Here is a 23,765-nt window from a genome sequence, read left to right as displayed (position 1 = left end):
TTACTGTATTAAATACTGACTGTTTGGAGCGCCAGTTTTTTTCATGAAGGAAAGTTATTAACAACTTATCTGTACATGTTTTGAATTATGTTATAAAAAACATCTGAAAATTACTAAAAATAAAATGCATTGATCTAAAAATTTCTAACACAAACTAAACCAAAGGCTCAATAGACTCGGTTCTAATAAAAATAATAATTAATGATACTATCATGCTTGAAATCTGAATAGTTGCCCACTTTTCATTCACAGCGTAAATATTTAAACTTTCTGTTTGTGTGTCCTAAAATCTTCATTAATCTTCTAACTGCTGCCAGTCATGAAAGTGTATTTATGGATATAAATATATGAATCAAAACATTTTTTTCTGTAGTGTTATTGTCTCCATGTACTTGGACAGACTTGGATATAGATAATTCACACTAATATTTGGAAGACTGTGATGAGAACTGGAGCTTCAGTCACCTGAGATGTCGGGTTAATAATGTTGAATTAATGGTAATACTGTTAAAGATAGTTCATGTACGGAAAAATATGTGAAATGTGTTTATATGCATCTAATGACAGAGATTAAATGTGTGTTACACGTAGAGTTTATCAATAGTTCATATATGTGCTTTGGTTTGAGTGTGTGTGTCCTCAGTGAACTGTATCAGTCTCTGCAGCTGTCGGTTCAGTTTCTGTTCAGGCTGACTGAGGGAGGTTTTTGTACGACTGTTTTTCACTGTGTGAATCGCTCATATCTGCTTACATCAAATTCCCCTGTACAGTAATAAACTGCAGCATCTTCAGCCTGAACTCCACTGATGGTCAGAGTGAAGTCAGAGTTTGATCCACTGCCTGTAAAACGACCTGGAATCCCTGATGCTCTGCTGCTAGCATAGTAAATGAGCAGTTTAGGAGTTTCTCCATCTCTCTGTTGGTACCAGGCTAAATAGTTGGAGCCATAAACATTCTGACTGGTTTTACATCTGATGGTGACGGAGCCTCCCACAGCAGAGCTCACTGCTCCAGGCTGAGTCACTGTGACCTGACCTCTGGACTCTGAGGATACAGAGACAAAAACATAAAGCAGCTTCATGCTTTTGTCGGCTTCATTTCAGAGGGACGGATGTTCATAGAGGAGAGGAATTTGATTCTCTGGACTTTACCTGTGAAGCAGCAGCAGAGGAGAGTCCAGATGAGGACGCAGATCAAAGTCATGTTTCTGATGAGGAGGATTTCTGTGGCTTCTGGTGTCATGAAGGTCAGCTGTCAGTCATCCAGTGTTCAACTCTCAGGACTATAAACTCTCCCAGAGCACTGGAGCATGGTGCTGCTGATGCAAAGTGGCTCTCTATGGAAATGCTCTGACTGACTCCAACATTTCCTATCATCAAGAAATTGATTAGAAACTGTAAATGATTTCTTTAAAGGTTTCTGTTCTAATTACTTATTCATTTATTTTTTGTCAAATTGGAAATAAGTAATAAATAATTTAAATCAAATGGGTGTTTTTTTTTTATTTCAAATGTTTCAACAAATGTTAGATTTCATGTTTAAGGATTAAAAGCCAATTCATACAAGTATTCACTGAAAACTTCTTTATTCTTATTTTAACTTACTTAAATATTATGTGTACAGCTTGTTTCATTCTAAGAATGTAACAGATTTCATGTGAAAAAATTGTAAAAGCTAAATGAACCAAAAGAAAAAAACTCAAGTCATGTCTTGTATGGAACTTCTTTCTCCTTTAGTATCATTTTTGGTTTCAGTCCTGACTACCAGGAAAAAGAAATGTCGTAATATCACAATTTTATCATCTTTCCAAATTGTTTGGGAGGCAATGAGTATAATGCAAACATTTAAAAAAAAAAAATGTAAACATATCACTTGTCCACTACAGTATAAATTAGAATTTTATACATGTGAAACTAAATCACGATGACAATCAATAAATTCAATGAAAATATCTATTTCAACATGGGCCGAACAGGGCAGAGACCAGTAAATGGAATCATTTGCTCATCAGTGGGCAAATGTCTTGGCAGACTTAAACATCCTTGCCTCATTTAGTCTCGGAGAGGCCTGACTTTCCACAGGAGATCTTTGCTTTTGTCCTCATCAGACACGTCAAGGTCATTGATAATCTTAATGGAATTTCTGAGTTTGTAGAACTGATTTCTGGTCATGGATTCTGCTGCAATTTGAACTCTGGTGTGTGAGGCCCAATACATCTGAATGTTTGGATAACCGAGGCTAACCTTTCTCGATCTTCCTCATCAGACAACTCAAAATCTAAGTTTACTGGAACGATCTGCAGTAAAATTCTCTCTGCCTCTGTTAGTGAATCCCTTCCATCTTTTGTTAAAAAATCCAGAAAAAAATGGATAAAATAACCACAAATGTCCACTACAGAGGATATTTTTTAAACAATGAAACTTTTCAATAAAATATTGTTAAATTATTCTAGAAAGTAATTTAAATAGAGATCTACCAGTAAATTAGACTGTCTGAATCTTTCATATCTTTCCAGACTATTTATTATTTCATAAAATAAATGATCATCAGTCTAAAACGTTGATGAATATAAAGATGATTTAAGTCATTAATTGTAAATGCTAAATAAAATAATACACAGCGTTATTATGTGTTATATGTTCATATATTTTTATTTGATATCAACTCATAAATTCATCACTGTTTTGTTGAGTAACTTTGTTTGTCTCAGAGTCAGAGAGCCGTGTCTCTGTGCAGTCAGAGGTTTTTGTACGGCGGCTCAATGAGTTTGTATCACTGTGGTACACGTTCGGTGGAGGAACCAGACTGGATGTTGGAAGTAAGTTCAATTAAAGCTGCTTTTAGTTGCTGTTTCTTTTTTTCTCTCTTTTGTTGTAGTTTTTTCTCTGTTCTGCATGTTAAGACGAAAAAAAAAAAGTTATTTTTACAAATACTATTGTGCAAAAAATATAATCTCATGATTTCGATCCAAATTTTTTAAAAACTTGTTACTTTGGTCGAAGGAAAAAAAGTAAAATGTAGTTTTTGGGGTTAATGATTTATTCTTCAGGGCTTTTTGGTTTAGTTCAGTGTGACAGAGTCAGAGAGCCGTGTCTCTGTGCAGTCAGAGGTTTTTGTACGGCGGCTCAATGAGTTTGTATCACTGTGGTGGACTTTTGGTGGAGGAACCAGACTGGATGTTGGAAGTAAGTTTATATTACATTACAAATTCAACAGGATGATGTTAATTAGTGTTTAAAATATCTTACTTCTAATGTTGAAAGATAAAAAAATCTGTCTTTTTCCATTAGTTTAAGTTTTCATATATTTGAGTCTGCTCTTCTGTCATGTAGTTGAAGTGAGACCTGAGTCAAAATGTTAGAACAACGTTCATTTTAGACATAAATTCAAACCGTTTGATGTGAAGGAAAGATGAAGCGTGTTAACTTCTAAGGATAGTTTTCAGGTTTCCAACACTATAACTGCTGTCTCTTTATTCGGTTTGCTTAGAGTTTGAAACCATTTGAAGAATTCTTTGAATTCTGGTTCATGTTTACTTGAAACTTGTTTGATTGTTCTCACTTATTTTTTCTATTATTCAGTTTGCAACTAAATACTGCATGTGCAATGTTAAGATTGTTGAATACCAGGAAACATGCTTTAGTGGTGTTTTAGGACTTCTTTGACATTTTAATAGAAAATGTGTGATTATTCTGTCTTTGCTGACATGCATGAGAAGTTTCTGATAGGGAAGTGAAACAAGGTGTGAGAGACTGTTGGAGCAGAAGAAAACTTGTGACTGAAACTCCTTAAAGGAGAAAATCTTCTTTCTCAGAGTAAAGGTGTTCAAGTGTCTGGTGTTTGACAGCTGTATGGCTTCTGTGCTCTAAGCTGATTGGTGTCTCCTAGGTAACGCCCCTCCCACCCTGACGATGTTAACCCCTTCCAGTGAAGAGCTGAAGAAAGGGAAGGCCACTTTAATGTGTCTGGCCAACAAGGGCTTCCCCTCAGACTGGAGTCTGTCCTGGAAGGTGGACGGCAGCAGCAGCAGCAGCCTGGAGGAGAGCAGGAGCCCCGGGGTGCTGCAGAAGGACGGCCTCTACAGCTGGAGCAGCACCCTGAGGCTCCCTGCAGACCTGTGGGAGAAGGCCAGCTCTGTGACCTGCGAGGCCACCCAGGCCTCCCAGACTCTAGTCTCAGAGACAGTGAGGAGAGACCAGTGTTCCCAGTCCTGACCGGACTCACTGGGACTCTGAGACTGGTTTTAATCTCTTTCAAGTCTCACTGTGTATTCTTGTCTTTCTTTCTGTCAATAAATGCATCAACATTAACGTTTTTATTTCTGTTGTTGATCTTTCATGTTTCAAATCAATAAAGATTTCTTTAATTATGGCTCCATTCATCAAATGACTTTTTTCTTTGCCACACTGTTTATATAACAGTCAGACCATCAGTCAGAATAAGACTTAAAGCAATAAAACCTTTATTCAGTTTGACTTTTATTTAGACTTTTGTGACTTTGCTTCAGATTTGTTAACATTAACTTTACTGAAGCCTTTTAGTAAAGGACCAACTAGTTTTTTCACACCACTGAAGGAACCTCTCTGTTACTGAAGTGCATTTGGGACCTCATGTAGAAGTCATCAGAAGTGTTCTGTATTATTATGAGGCTTACAGATATCACAAGAATCCCTGCTGTCATATGTTTATATACTGATGAGGACAATAGATCAATGAAATCCACAGGGGAATGGCTTTAACTGCCTTTTTTAACAGCAGTAGATGACAGTGTAACACTGACTGTTCCTTCAGAGTGACATGACACCGTCTCCTTTAAACTGTGTGATGTAAAGGAGGTCGGAGCTGCTGTTAAAAATGATAAGAAAACAAAGAATTGGGTTAAAGAGTGTACCTCATATGTGCTCCTTTGTTTGTGCTATTTTATAAACTTTGTTTCTTTACATTATAAGATAAAGAAGGTATGTCAAACTTACTCTGAGACTGTGGCTTTACAACAACCGTTTATGTCATTTATGTGCATAATAAATTAAATAGAACAGATGGAGTATTACCAGCTTGATTTCAACAATCTTTTATATGGACATTATTACCAGCAATTCTCTCAGAAACTGCTATCTGATCAGCAGTATTTCAGTGATAATTGGCTGCTTTCTTCTACTCATAAAGCTCAGTGAAAGGACACAACAGTTAATGAATGAACCTGAGAAAAAAATAAGTTGATAGCTGGTTTTTCAGACATTTTTGAACGTGTATAAATAAATATACACACACACACACACACGCACACACACACATACACACATACATATATATATATATATATAGCTTTGATATATATTTTTTTAAGTAAATAAACATATATTTATTGATCTAAATCAATGTACTGTTGAATAGGAAGATTTAGAGTTTTCTTCTGGAACATCCAGTCATTCATTTATGTAAATGGAGATAACTGAGGAGTGCAGGAGGAGATGATGGTAAGTGATGATGAGGTCAGAGGTCATGAACAATTTTTTCATGGATTTTCCAATGTTGTTGCCCCACGTTTTTTTAAATCAGTCAGATAAGAAACGAAGTAATAAAATATAAATAGATGATTAATAATTTAAGTAATATCTATTTTGCTTTAATTGTGTGTATGTCCTCAGTGAACTGTATCAGTCTCTGCAGCTGTCGGTTCAGTTTCTGTTCAGGCTGACTGAGGGAGGTTTTTGTACGACTGTTTTTCACTGTGTGAACACCCACTGACTGTTGATTTGATGGAGACTCTGACAGTAATAAACTGCAGCATCTTCAGCCTGAACTCCACTGATGGTCAGATTGAAGTCAGAGTTTGATCCACTGCCTGTAAAACGACCTGAAATCCCTGATGCTCTGCTGCTAGTAATGTAAATGAGCAGTTTAGGAGTTTCTCCATCTCTCTGTTGGTACCAGGCTAAATAGCTACCACCATGTACACTCTGACTGGTTTTACATGTGATGGTGGCGGAGCCTCCCACAGCAGAGCTCACTGCTCCAGGCTGAGTCACTGTGACCTGACCTCTGGACTCTGAGGATACAGAGACAAAAACATAAAGCAGCTTCATGCTTTTGTCGGCTTCATTTCAGAGGGACGGATGTTCATAGAGGAGAGGAGTTTGATTCTCTGGACTTTACCTGTGAAGCAGCAGCAGAGGAGAGTCCAGATGAGGACGCAGATCAAAGTCATGTTTCTGATGAGGAGGATTTCTGTGGCTTCTGGTGTCATGAAGGTCAGCTGTCAGTCATCCAGTGTTCAACTCTCAGGACTATAAACTCTCCCAGAGCACTGGAGCATGGTGCTGCTGATGCAAAGTGGCTCTCTATGGAAATGCTCTGACTGACTCCAACAGGGAGTTGGCTTATCAATCAGGATATTGATCAGAAACTTTACAGTGTTTTTCTGAATTAATCTGGGGTCTTTTTTGGATTTTCTTTTTTATTGTCAAAATTTAAAACCTTCATAATTTGATGTTGTTTTTTTCATTGATCAGCAATTGTTAATAATCCTGCTCAATATTTCTCTGATGGACTCTACAATGGATCTGGCTGCACGGCAGAATCTTTCAGTGCTTTACCAGTTTATCTGTGCACATGTTGTTAAATATGTCTGTCATTTACATTCATAAATGTATTATTTTATAATGAATTGAAATATCCTGTTTATTGCTGAATGTGTAAAGCACTTTGACATTAACTTTGTTTTTCTCAAACATTTAAAAAGTTCAGCAGTTTGTTTGTTTCAGAGTCAGAGAGTCGTGTCGAACAAAACGTAGAACCCAGAAATACTGCAACACTGAGAGAAGCTGAAAAGTGAAAAACACTTGGACTATAACACCATCCTTCACCCCTTCCTGTCTCCTTATCAGCATTTATGAACATGTTCAACATGAGCTTATTTCATTTGTGACAATTTCATCTAATAAAGATATATGCATGTTTAAGTACAACACTTTGGGTTAATTAATGAGATTTGTTATCAGCGTCTCTTATTAGTTCATTCATGGGGTCATAATATCTCGCCTTCTGTAAAAATGTTTTATAAGACGGCATCAAATGAGTCCGTCTTTATTTTCACAAACGTAAAAATACTAAATATATAAAAATCTGATGCGAGACATTTCTTGCTCTGTGTTTTCTTCAGTTCCTATTTGAGCAAAAATTCTAGAAAACACAAAAAGTTTTGGTGAGTTTGTTTGTCTCAGAGTCAGAGAGCCGTGTCTCTGTGCAGTCAGAGGTTTTTGTACGGCGGCTCAATGAGTTTGTATCACTATGGGACACGTTCGGTGGAGGAACCAGACTGACAGTTAACTGTAAGTACATTTTACTCTCCTAATAACCTGAAATGTATAGATCCTTCTTTGTTTTTTATTTCAAAACCAGAAAACTGTTCATTTATGAAAAATATATGAATAAATGTAGTTTATATGATTGCAGTAATTGTTGATGAGTGAGTGAGACGATATATTCGGACACACTCAAAAGTCTTCTCTCTGTTACTCAGGAAATTTTAAGCTTCTGAAAACGACTGAAAATAATTCTTACACGTTACATGAACAGTAATTCGTAAACAAAGTTAACAAGTTGAATGTTGTTTTTTAAAAGCTTTGGTCATTCTCTCCACACTTAATATCTGTGGGAATGAACATTTCACAGGGACTAATTCTGTGTCATTGATAACAATTTAGTCAAAATTCTGAGCCATGCTGATCTGGGCTGCACTTTTATCTAACATCATATAAACATTTCAGCAGGAGAAAAGTGATGCATTACTGTATGAGGGATACTGATTCATGTAATCTCTTTACAAAGGTTTTTTTATTATGTAAAATAACAGAAAATACTACGAGAGAAATGACTGTAAAGGAGGAAAATACTGTTTTTTCCACGTAATTTTGCAGTCGCTAAAGTCAGAAGCAGGAGAGGGTAGAAATGATAGATTTATATAAACGTGTCGAAATGATTTGTGAAATGAATGAAAAACTTGTTTTTGATGTAAACAGGTGATACATGACATGAAGGCTGACGATCTGGTTTGAAAATTGCATTCATGATTTTAGATTGTACCACACTGACTGAAATAAAACTGAAAACATCTGAGGAGCAAAAAGCCTTAAACCTTTTTATATTTAGTACTGAAACCTGTCTGTTGCTGTGGTTCAGCAGTGAAGCCTGTCTGTTGCCGTAGTTACCGAGCTCAGAGAAGGAAGTGAGATATTAAAAAGCTGCTGCCTCTCAACATGTATCCTCCCTTTCTCCAGTGGGTCAGGTCCCTCCCACCCTGACAGTGTTGCCCCCCTCCACTGAAGAGCTGCAGCAGGGGAAGGCCACACTTGTATGTCTGGCCAACAAGGGCTTCCCCTCAGACTGGAGTCTGTCCTGGAAGGTGGAGGGCAGCAGCAGCATCAGCTGGGAGCAGAAAAGGAGCCCCGGGCTGCTGCAGAAGGACGGCCACTACATCTGGAGCAGCACCCTGAGGCTCCCTGCAGACCAGTGGGAGAAGGTGGGCTCTGTGACCTGTGAGGCCAAACAGGGCTCCCAGACTCCAGTCTTACAGACACTGAGGAGAGACCAGTGTTCCCAGTCCTGATCCCACTCATTGGGACTCAGATATTGAAGTTACTGTTTTTTCTTTCAGTCTTTATTTTCAACACGGTCTCTGTCTCTTTTCTACAGTAACCATTTCATGTCTTCATCATCTTTTAATACTTTAATTGTTCTCATTGATTTTTATAACTGAGATTTCCCTGATTAAATAAAAAGCCTTTTCATCAAAACAAATGTTTTCGTTTATGTTTTAATAAAAGAAACAATGACCCCACCAGTTCCATAAAATCCACAGACATACCTAATAAAATATATTTATTCATTTAGATTAAAAAATAGCTTAACAAAATGAGAAAGGAATTATGAGCTCATGTCATACAGTGTTTGTTTTAATAGAAAAACCCAGAATGGTCATTTAAATTCAGCCATGATAGAAATGACTTAATCTAATGTTCCAACTTTTTGTGAGTTTGTAACTCGATGAAAACCTTGTAGTTATCAAGCTGATTGTTGTGTTGAAGAATTTCAATCAAAACATCTTAAATATGATAAAAGAAGCATGTCAGTAGGAGAAACATTTGTGCTGAAATATGTAGATAAAAATCCACACACTGTAGGAACTGTGAGTAAAGCTAAAATGCCTCACAGAAACATGCTACTGTAGGATCCTGAACAGTTCATTCTGATTGGTTTACAACATCAGAGTATAATTATCATCAGTGATCTCTATATAAAGGCTGATTCATGTCTTTAGTGTAAACAATCTCACAGAAACATCTAATGTGTTCTTAAACTCCTCCACAGTCCTGGAACAATGTTCTTCACACTCATTTAAGAATCTGTTGGTCGGCTGTTCCCTGATGTGATGATGATCTAATCTCCAGGTCAAAAGGGACAAACGGATTTACCTACAGAGGAAGATTACATGAGAATAAAACAGTTACAGCATTTCTTCTGCTCGTGTCTCAATGTGACCTTTAAACTGCATCAATAGATATTTGTAAGCAGCCACAATAAAGACTGTAGTGAGCTGATCTGACAACATTCCCTCTGGAAATGCTCTGACTGACTCCAACAGGGAGAATTTATACAAGTATTTACCCAAAACTTCTTCATACTTAGTTTAATGTGCTGGTAATGTTTGAGGAAGAACTTCTTTAGTTTTTTAGTTTTCTTTCAGTCCAAAACTTTCATAGATTTCACGGAAATTTAATGAGGAAAAACAAAAAAACAAAAGAAAGATATGTTGAATGGAACTTTTTTCATGTTTGGTATCAACTCATGAATTCAACACATCTTTTTTTGAGTTTGTTTTGAACCCATGGAGAAAATTTGGGGTCAAAGGTCGTGCTAGTTGTATTTTATTTAACTGCCACACAATAGCTCCTCTTTGCTTTTTTTAGCAAATCTGATTTTTTTTTTTTTTAATAGATTTTAATAAGATGTGATGGATAACAGATTCTTAATTATATTTAGGCTATGTGTGTGTCTTCAGAAAAATGTAAAGATAGTTAAACTAATGGATGGTGCAAAGTGTGATGGTTAAAATAATATTCAAAATGTTCCATAAAATGTGTGTCCTCAGTGAACTGTATCAGTCTCTGCAGCTGTTGGTTCAGTTTCTGTTCAGGCTGACTGAGGGAGGTTTTTGTACGACTGTTTTTCACTGTGTGAACACAGCTTGGCTGTTGATTTCATGGTAACTCTGACAGTAATAAACTGCAGCATCTTCAGCCTGAACTCCACTGATGGTCAGAGTGAAGTCAGAGTTTGATCCACTGCCTGTAAAACGACCTGGAATCCCTGATGCTCTGGTGCTAGCATAGTAAATGAGCAGTTTAGGAGTTTCTCGATCCCTCTGTTGGTACCAGAATAAATAGTTGGAGCCAGCAACATTCTGACTGGTTTTACATGAGATGGTGACGGAGCCTCCCACAGCAGAGCTCACTGCTCCAGGCTGAGTCACTGTGACCTGACCTCTGGACTCTGAGGATACAGAGACAAAAACATAAAGCAGCTTCATGCTTTTGTCGGCTTCATTTCAGAGGGACGGATGTTCATAGAGGAGAGGAGTTTGATTCTCTGGACTTTACCTGTGAAGCAGCAGCAGAGGAGAGTCCAGATGAGGACGCAGATCAAAGTCATGTTTCTGATGAGGAGGATTTCTGTGGCTTCTGGTGTCATGAAGGTCAGCTGTCAGTCATCCAGTGTTCAACTCTTAGGACTATAAACTCTCCCAGAGCACTGGAGCATGGTGCTGCTGATGCAAAGTGGCTCTCTATGGAAATGCTCTGACTGACTCCAACAGGGAGAATTCATTCAAGTATTTACCGAAATGTTCTTTATCCTCAGTTCAACATACTGATAACTTTTCATTAAGAATGTATGTGCAGTTTTGTTCAGTCTAAAAATTAAACAGATTGGAAATTTAGTGAAGAAACAAAATTGTAAAAATTAAGAAAAATAAATTAGTAAAGTTTTGTGTGGAACTTTTTTCATTTTTAGTATTAATGCATCTTTTTTTCTAGTTTGTTTATTTCAAATCCACATAGCCATGTTTCTCTACAGTCAGGTTTCTGTAGAGTTGCTAATTCATTCAGTTTGTATCACTGTGGTGGAAATTTGTTGGAAGAACCAAACTAAAAGTTATCTGTGAGCACACATGACTCATTTAATGACATAAAGTTTATATCTACTTTATTTGATATTACAAGTCAAGACTTTAGAAAAGAATCCATCATTATTTTACCATTTCATATGCTTGATGTATTTACTGATCATGTGTCATATCTTCAGACAGACAGACATGAACATAAAGCAGTGATGAGTCATCAGCTGATGAGAAGGGAAGAGGCACAGATGAGCCCAATAAAACTAAACAACATGTTTTAGACGTGTGGCAAGAGCCAATAAACATGAAAGTCAGTGTCTGTTATTGTATCCATATCAATAAAAATAGAACAGATGGATTTTGGCCAGTTTGCAGGTGCTTTTTAAAAACCTTTAAATTTAATATGGAATGCCCAAAAGCAGCTGGGGTAGGCTTCAGCCCCCCCCCGCATTCCTGAAGCATATCAAGCAGATACAGAAAATGGAAGAATGGATGGTATTAGGGGATGAGCAGATTTCCTATTGATCATTCAGTCAATGGTTCTTTGGGATTTTTATTGGAAATTCTCTGACTAACTTCAACAGGGACTTGGATCATTTCCACGATGCTGTTTAAGTTTGATCAATAAGTTTGATAAGTGCTAATTTGTAGCATCATTGCAACAGAGATCTACCAGTAAATTAGACTGTCTGAATCTTTCATATCATGCCAGACTATTTATTATTTAGTAAAATAGATGATCATCAGTCTAAAACGTTGATGAATATAAAGATGATTTAAGTCATGAATTGTAAATGCTAAATACAATAATACACAGTGTTATTATGTGTTATATGTTCATATATTTTTATTTGATATCAACTCATAAATTCATGATTGTTTTGTTGAGTAACTTTGTTTGTCTCAGAGTCAGAGAGCCGTGTCTCTGTGCAGTCAGAGGTTTTTGTACGGCGGCTCAATGAGTTTGTATCACTGTGGAACACGTTCGGTGGAGGAACCAGACTGGATGTTGGAAGTAAGTTCAATTAAAGCTGCTTTTAGTTGCTGCTTCTTTTTTTCTCTCTTTTGTTGTAGTTTTTTCTCTGTTCTAAATGTTAAGAGGAAAAAAAAGTTATTTTTAAAAATACTAGTGTGCAAAAAATATAATCTCATGATTTCGATAGAAATTTTTAAAAAACTCGTTACGTTGGTCAAAGGAAATAAAGTAAAATGTAGTTTTTTGGGGTTAATGATTTATTCTTCAGGGCTTTTTGGTTTAGTTCAGTGTGACAGAGTCAGAGAGCCGTGTCTCTGTGCAGTCAGAGGTTTTTGTACGGCGGCTCAATGAGTTTGTATCACTGTGGTGGACTTTTGGTGGAGGAACCAGACTGGATGTTGGAAGTAAGTTTATATTACATTACAAATTCAACAGGATGATGTTAATTAGTGTTTAAAATATCTTACTTCTAATGTTGAAAGATAAAAAAATCTGTCTTTTTCCATTAGTTTCAGTTTTCATATATTTGAGTCTGCTCTTCTGTCATGTAGTTGAAGTGAGACCTGAGTCAAAATGTTAGAACAACGTTCATTTTAGACATAAATTCAAACCGTTTGATGTGAAGGAAAAATGAAGCGTGTTAACTTCTAAGGATAGTTTTCAGGTTTCCAACACTATAACTGTTGTCTCTTTATTCGGTTTGCTTAGAGTTTGAAACCATTTGAAGAATTCTTTGAATTCTGGTTCATGTTTACTTGAAACTTGTTTGATTGTTCTCACTTATTTTTTCTATTATTCAGTTTGCAACTAAATACTGCATGTGCAATGTTAAGATTGTTGAATACCAGGAAACATGCTTTAGTGATGTTTTAGGACTTCTTTGACATTTTAATAGAAAATGTGTGATTATTCTGTCTTTGCTGACATGCATGAGAGGTTTCTGATAGGGAAGTGAAACAAGGTGTGAGAGACTGTTGGAGCAGAAGAAAACTTGTGACTGAAACTCCTTAAAGGAGAAAATCTTCTTTCTCAGAGTAAAGGTGTTCAAGTGTCTGGTGTTTGACAGCTGTATGGCTTCTGTGCTCTAAGCTGATTGGTGTCTCCTAGGTAACGCCCCTCCCACCCTGACGATGTTAACCCCTTCCAGTGAAGAGCTGAAGAAAGGGAAGGCCACTTTAATGTGTCTGGCCAACAAGGGCTTCCCCTCAGACTGGAGTCTGTCCTGGAAGGTGGACGGCAGCAGCAGCAGCAGCCTGGAGGAGAGCAGGAGCCCCGGGGTGCTGCAGAAGGACGGCCTCTACAGCTGGAGCAGCACCCTGAGGCTCCCTGCAGACCTGTGGGAGAAGGCCAGCTCTGTGACCTGCGAGGCCACCCAGGCCTCCCAGACTCTAGTCTCAGAGACAGTGAGGAGAGACCAGTGTTCCCAGTCCTGACCTGACTCACTGGGACTCTGAGACTGGTTTTAATCTCTTTCAAGTCTCACTGTGTATTCTTGTCTTTCTTTCTGTCAATAAATGCATCAACATTAACGTTTTTATTTCTGTTGTTGATCTTTCATGTTTCAAATCAATAAAGATTTCTTTAATTATGGCTCCATTCATCAAATGACTTTTTTCTTTGCCACACTGTTTATATAACAGTCAGACCATCAGTCAGAATAAGACTTAAAGCAATAAAACCTTTATTCAGTTTGACTTTTATTTAGACTTTTGTGACTTTGCTTCAGATTTGTTAACATTAACTTTACTGAAGCCTTTTAGTAAAGGACCAACTAGTTTTTTCACACCACTGAAGGAACCTCTCTGTTACTGAAGTGCATTTGGGACCTCATGTAGAAGTCATCAGAAGTGTTCTGTATTATTATGAGGCTTACAGATATCACAAGAATCCCTGCTGTCATATGTTTATATACTGATGAGGACAATAGATCAATGAAATCCACAGGGGAATGGCTTTAACTGCCTTTTTTAACAGCAGTAGATGACAGTGTAACACTGACTGTTCCTTCAGAGTGACATGACACCGTCTCCTTTAAACTGTGTGATGTAAAGGAGGTCGGAGCTGCTGTTAAAAATGATAAGAAAACAAAGAATTGTGTTAAAGAGTGTACCTCATATGTGCTCCTTTGCTTGTGCTCTGTTATAAACTTTGTTTCTTTACATTATAAGATAAAGAAGGTATGTCAAACTTACTCTGAGACTGTGGCTTTACAACAACAGTTTATGTCATTTATGTGTATCATAAATTAAATAGAGCTGATGGAGTATTACCAGCTTGATTCTAACATCTTTTATATGGACATTATTACCAACAATTCTCTCAGAAACTGCTATCTGATCAGCAGTATTTCAGTGATAATTGGCTGTTTTCTTATACTCATAAGGCTCAGTGAAAGGACACAACCGAGGGAATTTACAGCTGTTATAATTGTAGCTGTTTATATACCTCCGAGCTCCAGCAACAAGAATAGAAATGAGGCACTGAATGAACTGTATCCACACATTAGTGATCAGCAGACAGCACACCCTTATGCTTTTTTTATCCTAGCTGGGGATTTTAACCACGCAGATCCAAGAAGCCTCCTTCCAAAAATTCACAAACACATTAACTTTCCAACAAGAGGAAACAATACACTGGACCAAGTTTTTACCACCATGAGAGGAGCTTACAAAGCGGTTCCCCTCCCCCACATCGGCACCTCTGACCACATCAGTGTCATGCTAATGCCCCCATATAGACCTCTGGTTAAAGTCACCAAACCAGTTTGCAAGCAGATACGAGTATGGCCAGAGGGTTCTTCAGAAGCTCTTCAAGACTGCTTCTACACCACAGACTGGAATATGTTCAAAGAAGCTGCTACTGACAATAACAACACCACAGATCTCCAGGAGTACTCAGACACTGTCTGCTCATACATCACCAAGTGTATTGACGATGTCACTGACCTGAAGACCATCACTGTGAGGGCCAATCAAAAGCCATGGCTGACAAAGGAGGTCCACAGTCTACTGAGAGCCAGAAATGCTGCCTTCACAGCAGGAGATCAGGTGGGCCTGAGGACAGCCAGAAACAACCTGTCCAGGGGCATTAAAAAAAGCCAAAAAACAGTATTCCAAGAAGATATCCCACCATTTCAGAACCAGTAATGATGCACAAAGTCTGTGGCGAGGAATTCAGGCCATTACGGACTATAAGCCGACTCCACAGACATGTGACAACACCACATCTATGCTAAATGAACAGAACAATTTTTTTGCTCGGTTTGAAGCACATAACAGCACACCTGCACAGAAATATCCCATCTCTCCTGGCGACCAGGCACTGATGCTGTCCACAGACAGTGTGAGGCGATCTTTCAGCAAGATCAACGCCCGAAAAGCTCCCGGCCCTGACAACATACCGGGCCGGGTGTTAAAGGACTGTGCAGGGGAACTAGCAGCTGTCTTCACAGACATTTTCAACATCTCGCTGAGTCAGACCATCGTCCCCACCTGCTTTAAATCCACCACCATCATCCCTGTACCGAAGAAGGCTTCGCCCTCCTCTTTGAATGACTATCGGCCAGTAGCACTCACCCCCATCGCCATGAAGTGCTTTGAAAGACTAGTCATGCAACACATCAAATCCGTCCTTCCTGCCACTCTGGATCCTTTCCAATTTGCATATCGGCCAAATCGTTCCACCGATGATGCCATCTCAACTGCCCTACACACAGCTCTCACTCATTTAGACACTAAGGACTCTTATGTCAGAATGCTATTTATTGATTTCAGCTCGGCATTTAATACTATCATTCCCCAACAACTTATTCAGAAACTGGACAGTCCAGGGCTCAGTGCCTCAATGTGCAACTGGCTGTTAGACTTTCTGACTGGAAGACCACAGGCAGTACGGGTCGGCAGCAACTCATCCAGTACCATCGTGTTAAACACAGGGGCACCCCAAGGATGCGTGCTGAGCCCCCTTCTATTCACTCTGCTGACACATGACTGCACTCCAACAAACAGCTCCAACTTCTTCTTCAAGTTTGCGGACGATATGACTGTGGTGGGTCTCATTAACAAAAACAACGAGACAAACTACAGGAGTGAGGTGAGCCGCCTGGTCCAGTGGTGTGGACACAACAATCTTTCTCTGAATGTGGAAAAAACAAAGGAGATGGTTGTGGACTTCAGGAAGCTGCCCTCCCAGCATGCTCCCCTAACCATCAATGGTACTGCTGTGGAGAAAGTGAGTAGCACCAGGTTCCTGGGTGTAGACATCTCGGAGGACCTGTCCTGGAGTATGAACACTGCATCACTGGCCAAGAAGGCCCACCAGCGCCTATACTTTCTCCGCAAGCTGAAAAGAGCCAGAGCTCCAACCTCCATCTTGTGCGCCTTTTACAAAGGTGCCATCGAGAGCATCATGACCAGCTGCATCACAGTGTGGTACGGCAACTGCACAGCATCCTGTCGCAAGTCCCTCCAGCGCATTGTGAGAGCAGCTGAGAAGATTGTCGGCACCTCATTCCCTCCCCTTCAGGACCTTCATAACACCCGCCTCACTCGAAAGGCCCTCAGCATAGCGGGCGATCTTACACACCCTCTGTACGGCTTCTTCAGCCTGCTGCCATCAGGGAGGAGACTGAGGAGCCTCCGAGCCAGAACCAGCAGACTGAGGGACAGCTTCGTTCACCAGGCAGTCAGGAGGATCAACTCCCTCCCTGCTCTGCCTTTCTAACCTCATCCTGTATATATTTGCACATAAACATATTTAACTTATTCTATTTTATTTTATTTTATTTTACTTACTTCTGCCTTCGCCACTTTACTCTGATGTCAATATCAGAGACCTTGTATATATATATATATATCCACATTGTGCTGTCACTCTGATTACCGGTCACCATAGTTTAGTTTATTGTATTAAAGTGTTAACTTAAGTTAAATGAAACCGCTGCGCTGAACTATTGAGCTGGAGAGAAACGTCATTTCAAGCCTGTGTATGTCCTGTACGTATACAGATCTGACAAATAAAGCTGACTTTTGACTTTTGACTTTTTTGACTTTTGAGAAACATGCTACTGTAGGATCCTGAACAGAACATTCTGATTGGTTTACAACATCAGAGTATAATTATCATCAGTGATCTCTATATAAAGGCTGATTCATGTCTTTAGTGTAAACAATCTCACAGAAACATCTAATGTGTTCTTAAACTCTTCCACAGTCCTGGAACAATGTTCTTCACACTCATTTAAGAATCTGTTGGTCGGCTGTTCCCTGATGTGATGATGATCTATCTCCAGGTCAAAAGGGACAAACGCATTTAACTACAGAGGAAGATTACATGAGAATAAAACAGTTACAGCATTTCTTCTGCTCGTGTCTCAATGTGACCTTTAAAGTGCATCAATAGATATTTGTAAGCAGCCACAATAAAGACTGTAGTGAGCTGATCTGACAACATTCCCTCTGGAAATGCTCTGACTGACTCCAACAGGGAGAATTTATACAAGTATTTAGCCAAAACTTCTTCATACTTAGTTTAATGTGCTGGAAATGTTTGAGGAAGAACTTCTTTAGTTTTTTAGTTTTCTTTCTGTCTAAAACTGTCGTAGATTTCACAAATATTTTATGAGGAAAAACAAATAAATAAAATTTAAAAAAAAGTTTTATGGAACTATTTTCATGTTTGGTATCAATTCATGAATTTAACACGTCTTTTTTTGAGTTTGTTTTAAATCAACGGAGCAAAATTGGAGTCAACGGTCTTGTTAGTTGTATTTTATATAACTGCCACACAATAGCTCCTTTTTGCTTAATTACACTTAAGCTATGTGTGTGTCTTCAGAGAAATGTAAAGATAGTGATACTAATGGATGGTGCAAAGTGTGATGGTTAAAATAATATTCAAAATGCTCCATAAAATGTGTGTCCTCAGTGAACTGTATCAGTCTCTGCAGCTGTCGGTTCAGTTTCTGTTCAGGCTGACTGAGGGAGGTTTTTGTACGACTGTTTTTCACTGTGTGAACACCCACTGACTGTTGATGTTATGGAGACTCTGACAGTAATAAACTGCAGCATCTTCAGCCTGAACCCCACTGATGGTCAGAGTGAAGTCAGAGTTTGATCCACCATCTGTAAAACGACCTGGAGTCCCTGATACTCGACTTCCAACATAGTAAAAGAGAAGTTTAGGAGTTTCTCGATCCCTCTGTTGGTACCAGGCTAAATAGTTGGAGCCATAAACATTCTGACTGGTTTTACATGTGATGGTGACGGAGCCTCCCACAGCAGAGCTCACTGCTCCAGGCTGAGTCACTGTGACCTGACCTCTGGACTCTGAGGATACAGAGACAAAAACATAAAGCAGCTTCATGCTTTTGTCGGCTTCATTTCAGAGGGACGGATGTTCATAGAGGAGAGGAGTTTGATTCTCTGGACTTTACCTGTGAAGCAGCAGCAGAGGAGAGTCCAGATGAGGACGCAGATCAAAGTCATGTTTCTGATGAGGAGGATTTCTGTGGCTTCTGGTGTCATGAAGGTCAGCTGTCAGTCATCCAGTGTTCAACTCTCAGGACTATAAACTCTCCCAGAGCACTGGAGCATGGTGCTGCTGATGCAAAGTGGCTCTCTATGGAAATGTTCTGACTGACTCCAACATTTCTTATCATCAAGAAATTTATCAGAAACTGTATGATTTCTTTAAATGTTTCTGTTCTAATTACTTATTTGTTTATTTTTTTGTCAGTTTGGAAATGACTAATAAATCATTTAAATTAAATAGTGTTTTTTTATTATTTGAAATGTTTCAACAAATTTTAAAATTCATGAGTAAGGATTAACAGCCAATTCATACAAGTATTCACTGAAAACGTCTTTATTTCTATTTTATCATATTTTAACTTTTCGAGAAATATTATGTGTACAGCTTGTTTCATATTAAAAATGTAACAGATTTCATGTGAAAAAATTGTAAAAGCTAAATGAATTAAAAGAAAAAACTCAAGTCATGTCTTGTATGGAACTTCTTTCTCCTTTAGTATCATTTTTGGTTTCAGTCCTGACTACCAGGAGAAAAAATGACCGTCATATCACAATATTATCATCTTTCCTAATTGTTTGGAAGGCAATGAGTGTAATGCAAATATTTAAAAAAAAATGAAAAAAAATTAAAGATATCACGTGTCCACTACAGTATAAATTAGAATTTCATACATGTGAAACTAAACCACGATAACAATCAATAAATTCAATGAAAATATCTATTTCAACATAAGAACTGGCAGTCAGTCTCATACTGAAGCCACGCATCGGTGATCCCCAGAGTCCTAAGGCTCACTGCCATAGGCAGAGGATGCCATGACCACTGGCTTATTGTCAAACCACTTAATGACAGCGAGTTCAGGAGGACTTCGTCTGACCACCATCTCAGATGCCCCTCTTCCTTTCTTTTTGATGGCCTTCTCCCCTGTAATATTGCACTCCTTTGGAATTCTGTTCATCCCAAGGGTTCAGATTCCTGACACTCCCTTTGCCATCAGACGGTCCAGGAGGTTGACGGTGGTAAAGAACCTGTCAAAGAACAGGTGGGTTCCTTTGGGAACGGATTGGACCAGATGGAGGACAGCTTGTTCTCCAATGCCCTGTCCCTCTGTGACTCTGAAGGTGGTCTTGCCTTGGTAGACCACAAAATCTAAGACCATACCAGTTGGTGTGGCGAAGACAAACACTTTCAGTCCAGTTGGGTATGGTTTGCCCCTAACATACTGCCCAACAGGGCAGCGACCAGTAAATGGAATCATTTGCTCATCAGTGGACAAATGTCTTGGAAGACTTAGGCCCCATCCACACGTAGCCGGGTATCTGCTAAAACGAATATATTTTTCTACGTTTGGACCTGTCATCCACATGAAAACGCAAAAAAACGCATCGTAAACTAATGTTTTTAAAAACTCCGGGCAAAGTGAAGATTTTTGAAAACTCCGTTTATGCAGCTGCGTGTAGACAGAGATAACCAGAGTTTAGGGCAGTCCACTGTCATGCGATCACCTGTCAGTGTGCTCAAAAAAGTTGCATGCACACTTTATTATTTAGCTGACGAGGGCAGATTGCGCAAAACAGCAATTGCATTTGGGTTGTCAAGACAGGTGAAAACGCAGATGTTCGGTTATGTGTGGAAGGTGTTTTTTTCGAAAACGAGGTAATGTGGATACAAATTATTTTATAAACGGAGGGGGGGAGATATTCGGTTTTAAAAATACCCGGCTACGTGTATACATAGACTTAAACACCCTTGCCTCATTTAGTCTCGGAGAGGCCTGACTTTCCACAGGAGGTCTTTGCTTTTGTCCTCATCAGACACGTCAAGGTCATTGATAATCTTAATGGAATTTCTTAGTTTGTAGAACTGATTTCTGGTCATGGATTCTGCTGCAATTTGAACTCTGGTGTGTGAGGCCCAATACATCTGAATGTTTGGATAACCAAGGCTAACCTTTCTTGATCTTCCTCATCAGACAACTCAAAATCTGAGTTTACTGAAACGATCTGCAGGAAAATTCTCTCTGCCTCTGTTAGTGAATCCCTTCCATCTTTTGTTAAAAAATCCAGAACAAAATGGATAAAATAACCACAAATGTCCACTACAGAGGATATTTTTTAAATGATGAAACTTTTCAATGAAATATTGTTAAATTATTCTAGAAAGTGATATAAATAGAGATCTACCAGTAAATTAGACTGTCTGAATCTTTCATATCTTTCCAGACTATTTATTATTTAGTAAAATAAATTATCATCAGTCTAAAACGTTGATGAATATAAAGATGATTTAAGTCATGAATTGTAAATGCTAAATAAAATAATACACAGCGTTATTATGTGTTATATGTTCATATATTTTTATTTGATATCAACTCATAAACTCATCATTGTTTTGTTGAGTAACTTTGTTTGTCTCAGAGTCAGAGAGCCGTGTCTCTGTGCAGTCAGAGGTTTTTATACGGCGGCTCAATGAGTTTGTATCACTGTGGAACACGTTCGGTGGAGGAACCAGACTGGATGTTGGAAGTAAGTTCAATTAAAGCTGCTTTTAGTTGCTGCTTCTTCTTTTTTCTCTTTTGTTGTAGTTTTTTCTCTGTTCTGCATGTTAAGACGAAAAAAAAGTTATTTTTACAAATTTGTGCTAAAATATAATCTCATGATTTCGATCCAAATTTAAAAAAAACTGGTCGAAGGAAAAAAAGTAAAATGTAGTTTTTGGGGTTAATGATTTATTCTTCAGGGCTTTTTGGTTTAGTTCAGTGTGACAGAGTCAGAGAGCCGTGTCTCTGTGCAGTCAGAGGTTTTTGTACGGCGGTTCAATGAGTTTGTATCACTGTGGTGGACTTTTGGTGGAGGAACCAGACTGGATGTTGGAAGTAAGTTTATATTACATTACAAATTCAACAGGATGTTGTTAATTAGTCTTTAGAATGTCTTATTTCTAAAGTTGAAGGATAAAAATCTGTCTTTTTCCAATAGTTTCAGTTTTCATATATTTGAGTCTGCTCTTCTGTCATGTAGTTGAAGTGAGACCTGAGTCAAAATGTTAGAACAACGTTCATTTTAGACATAAATTCAAACCGTTTGATGTGAAGGAAAGATGAAGCGTTTTAACTTCTTAGGATAGTTTTCAGGTTTCCAACACCATAACTGTTGTCTCTTTATTCGGTTTGCTTGGAGTTTGACACCATTTGAAGAATTCTCTAAATTCTGGTTCATGTTGACTTGAAACTTGTTTGATTGTTCTCACTTATTTTTTCTATTATTCAGTTTTAAACTAAATACTGCATGTGCAATGTTAAGATTGTTGGATACCAGGAAACATGCTTTAGTGGTGTTTTAGGACTTCTTTGACATTTTAATTGAAAATGTGTGATTATTCTGTCTTTGCTGACATGCATGAGAGGTTTCTGATAGGGAAGTGAAACAAGGTGTGAGAGACTGTTGGAGCAGAAGAAAACTTGTGACTGAAACTCCTTAAAGGAGAAAATCTTCTTTCTCAGAGTAAAGGTGTTCAAGTGTCTGGTGTTTGACAGCTGTATGGCTTCTGTGCTCTAAGCTGATTGGTGTCTCCTAGGTAACGCCCCTCCCACCCTGACAATGTTAACCCCTTCCAGTGAAGAGCTGAAGAAAGGGAAGGCCACTTTAATGTGTCTGGCCAACAAGGGCTTCCCCTCAGACTGGAGTCTGTCCTGGAAGGTGGACGGCAGCAGCAGCAGCAGCCTGGAGGAGAGCAGGAGCCCCGGGGTGCTGCAGAAGGACGGCCTCTACAGCTGGAGCAGCACCCTGAGGCTCCCTGCAGACCTGTGGGAGAAGGCCAGCTCTGTGACCTGTGAGGCCACCCAGGCCTCCCAGACTCTAGTCTCAGAGACAGTGAGGAGAGACCAGTGTTCCCAGTCCTGACCTGACTCACTGGGACTCTGAGACTGGTTTTGATCTCTTTCAAGTCTCACTGTGTATTCTGTCTTTCTTTCTGTCAATAAATGCATCAACATTAACGTTTTTATTTTTGTTGTTGATCTTTCATGTTTCAAATCAATAAAGATTTCTTTAATTATGGCTCCATTCATCAAATGACTTTTTTCTTTGCCACACTGTTTATATAACAGTCAGACCATCAGTCAGAATAAGACTTAAAGCAATAAAACCTTTATTCAGTTTGACTTTTATTTAGACTTTTGTGACTTTGCTTCAGATTTGTTAACATTAACTTTACTGAAGCCTTTTAGTAAAGGACCAACTAGTTTTTTCACACCACTGAAGGAACCTCTCTGTTACTGAAGTGCATTTGGGACCTCATGTAGAAGTCATCAGTAGTGTTCTGTATTATTATGAGGCTTACAGATATCACAAGAATCCCTGCTGTCATATGTTTATATACTGATGAGGACAATAGATCAATGAAATCCACAGGGGAATGGCTTTAACTGCCTTTTTTAACAGCAGTAGATGACAGTGTCACACTGACTGTTCCTTCAGAGTGACATGACACCGTCTCCTTTAAACTGTGTGATGTAAAGGAGGTCGGAGCTGCTGTTAAAAATGATAAGAAAACAAAGAATTGTGTTAAAGAGTGTACCTCATATGTGCTCCTTTGCTTTTGCTCTGTTATAAACTTTGTTTCTTTACATTATAAGATAAAGAAGGTATGTCAAACTAACTCTGAGACTGTGGCTTTACAACAACCGTTTATGTCATTTATGTGCATAATAAATTAAATAGAACAGATGGAGTATTACCAACTTGATTTCAACAATCTTTTATATGGACATTATTACCAACAATTCTCTCAGAAACTGCTGTCTGATCAGCAGTATTTCAGTGATAATTGGCTGCTTTCTTCTACTCATAAGGATCAATGAAAGGACACAAAAGTTAATGAATGAACCTGAGAAAAAAATAAGTTGATAGCTGGTTTTTCAGACATTTTTGAACGTGTATAAATAAATACACACACACACACACACACATACATATATATATATATATATATATATATATATATATATATATATAGGCATCCCCACCCCAGACCCTGAGCTGGGTGGGATTAAACAGGTAAAGAAAATGGAAAACAGATTTT

General features: G+C 38.5%; 1 protein-coding gene and 4 gene segments (V, D, J or C); 3 read left to right on the top strand and 2 right to left on the bottom strand.

The window, feature by feature from the left end:
* Positions 1-3,911: 3,911 nt before the first annotated feature.
* LOC142367336 (immunoglobulin lambda-like polypeptide 1) lies at positions 3,912-8,763 on the top strand. The gene is made up of 3 exons (XM_075449330.1): positions 3,912-4,184; positions 7,250-7,331; positions 8,280-8,763. Exons 1-3 carry the CDS (start codon positions 3,912-3,914, stop codon positions 8,606-8,608), a joined length of 684 nt encoding a protein of 227 aa, XP_075305445.1. The 3' UTR covers positions 8,609-8,763.
* Positions 8,764-10,228: 1,465 nt separating this feature from the next.
* Positions 10,229-10,748, bottom strand: LOC142367335 (Ig kappa chain V region 3374-like). The segment is given in 2 exon segments: positions 10,229-10,551; positions 10,659-10,748. Coding segments are annotated over 2 exon segments (375 nt in total).
* Positions 10,749-11,584: 836 nt separating this feature from the next.
* LOC142367333 (Ig kappa-b4 chain C region-like) lies at positions 11,585-13,585 on the top strand. The segment is given in 3 exon segments: positions 11,585-11,603; positions 12,084-12,191; positions 13,260-13,585. Coding segments are annotated over 3 exon segments (453 nt in total).
* Positions 13,586-18,155: 4,570 nt separating this feature from the next.
* LOC142367332 (Ig kappa chain V region 2717-like) lies at positions 18,156-18,637 on the bottom strand. The segment is given in 2 exon segments: positions 18,156-18,478; positions 18,586-18,637. Coding segments are annotated over 2 exon segments (375 nt in total).
* A 3,498-nt stretch (positions 18,638-22,135) lies between these two features.
* Positions 22,136-22,592, top strand: LOC142367224 (Ig kappa-b4 chain C region-like). The segment is given in 1 exon segment: positions 22,136-22,592. A coding segment is annotated over 1 exon segment (303 nt).
* The last annotated feature ends 1,173 nt before the right edge of the window (positions 22,593-23,765 follow it).

This window comes from Odontesthes bonariensis, chromosome 18 (assembly GCF_027942865.1).
Source record: "Odontesthes bonariensis isolate fOdoBon6 chromosome 18, fOdoBon6.hap1, whole genome shotgun sequence".
Lineage (NCBI taxonomy): Eukaryota > Metazoa > Chordata > Actinopteri > Atheriniformes > Atherinopsidae > Odontesthes > Odontesthes bonariensis.
Note: the sequence above shows the minus strand (reverse complement) of the source record. Positions and strands in the feature narration are given on the sequence as shown.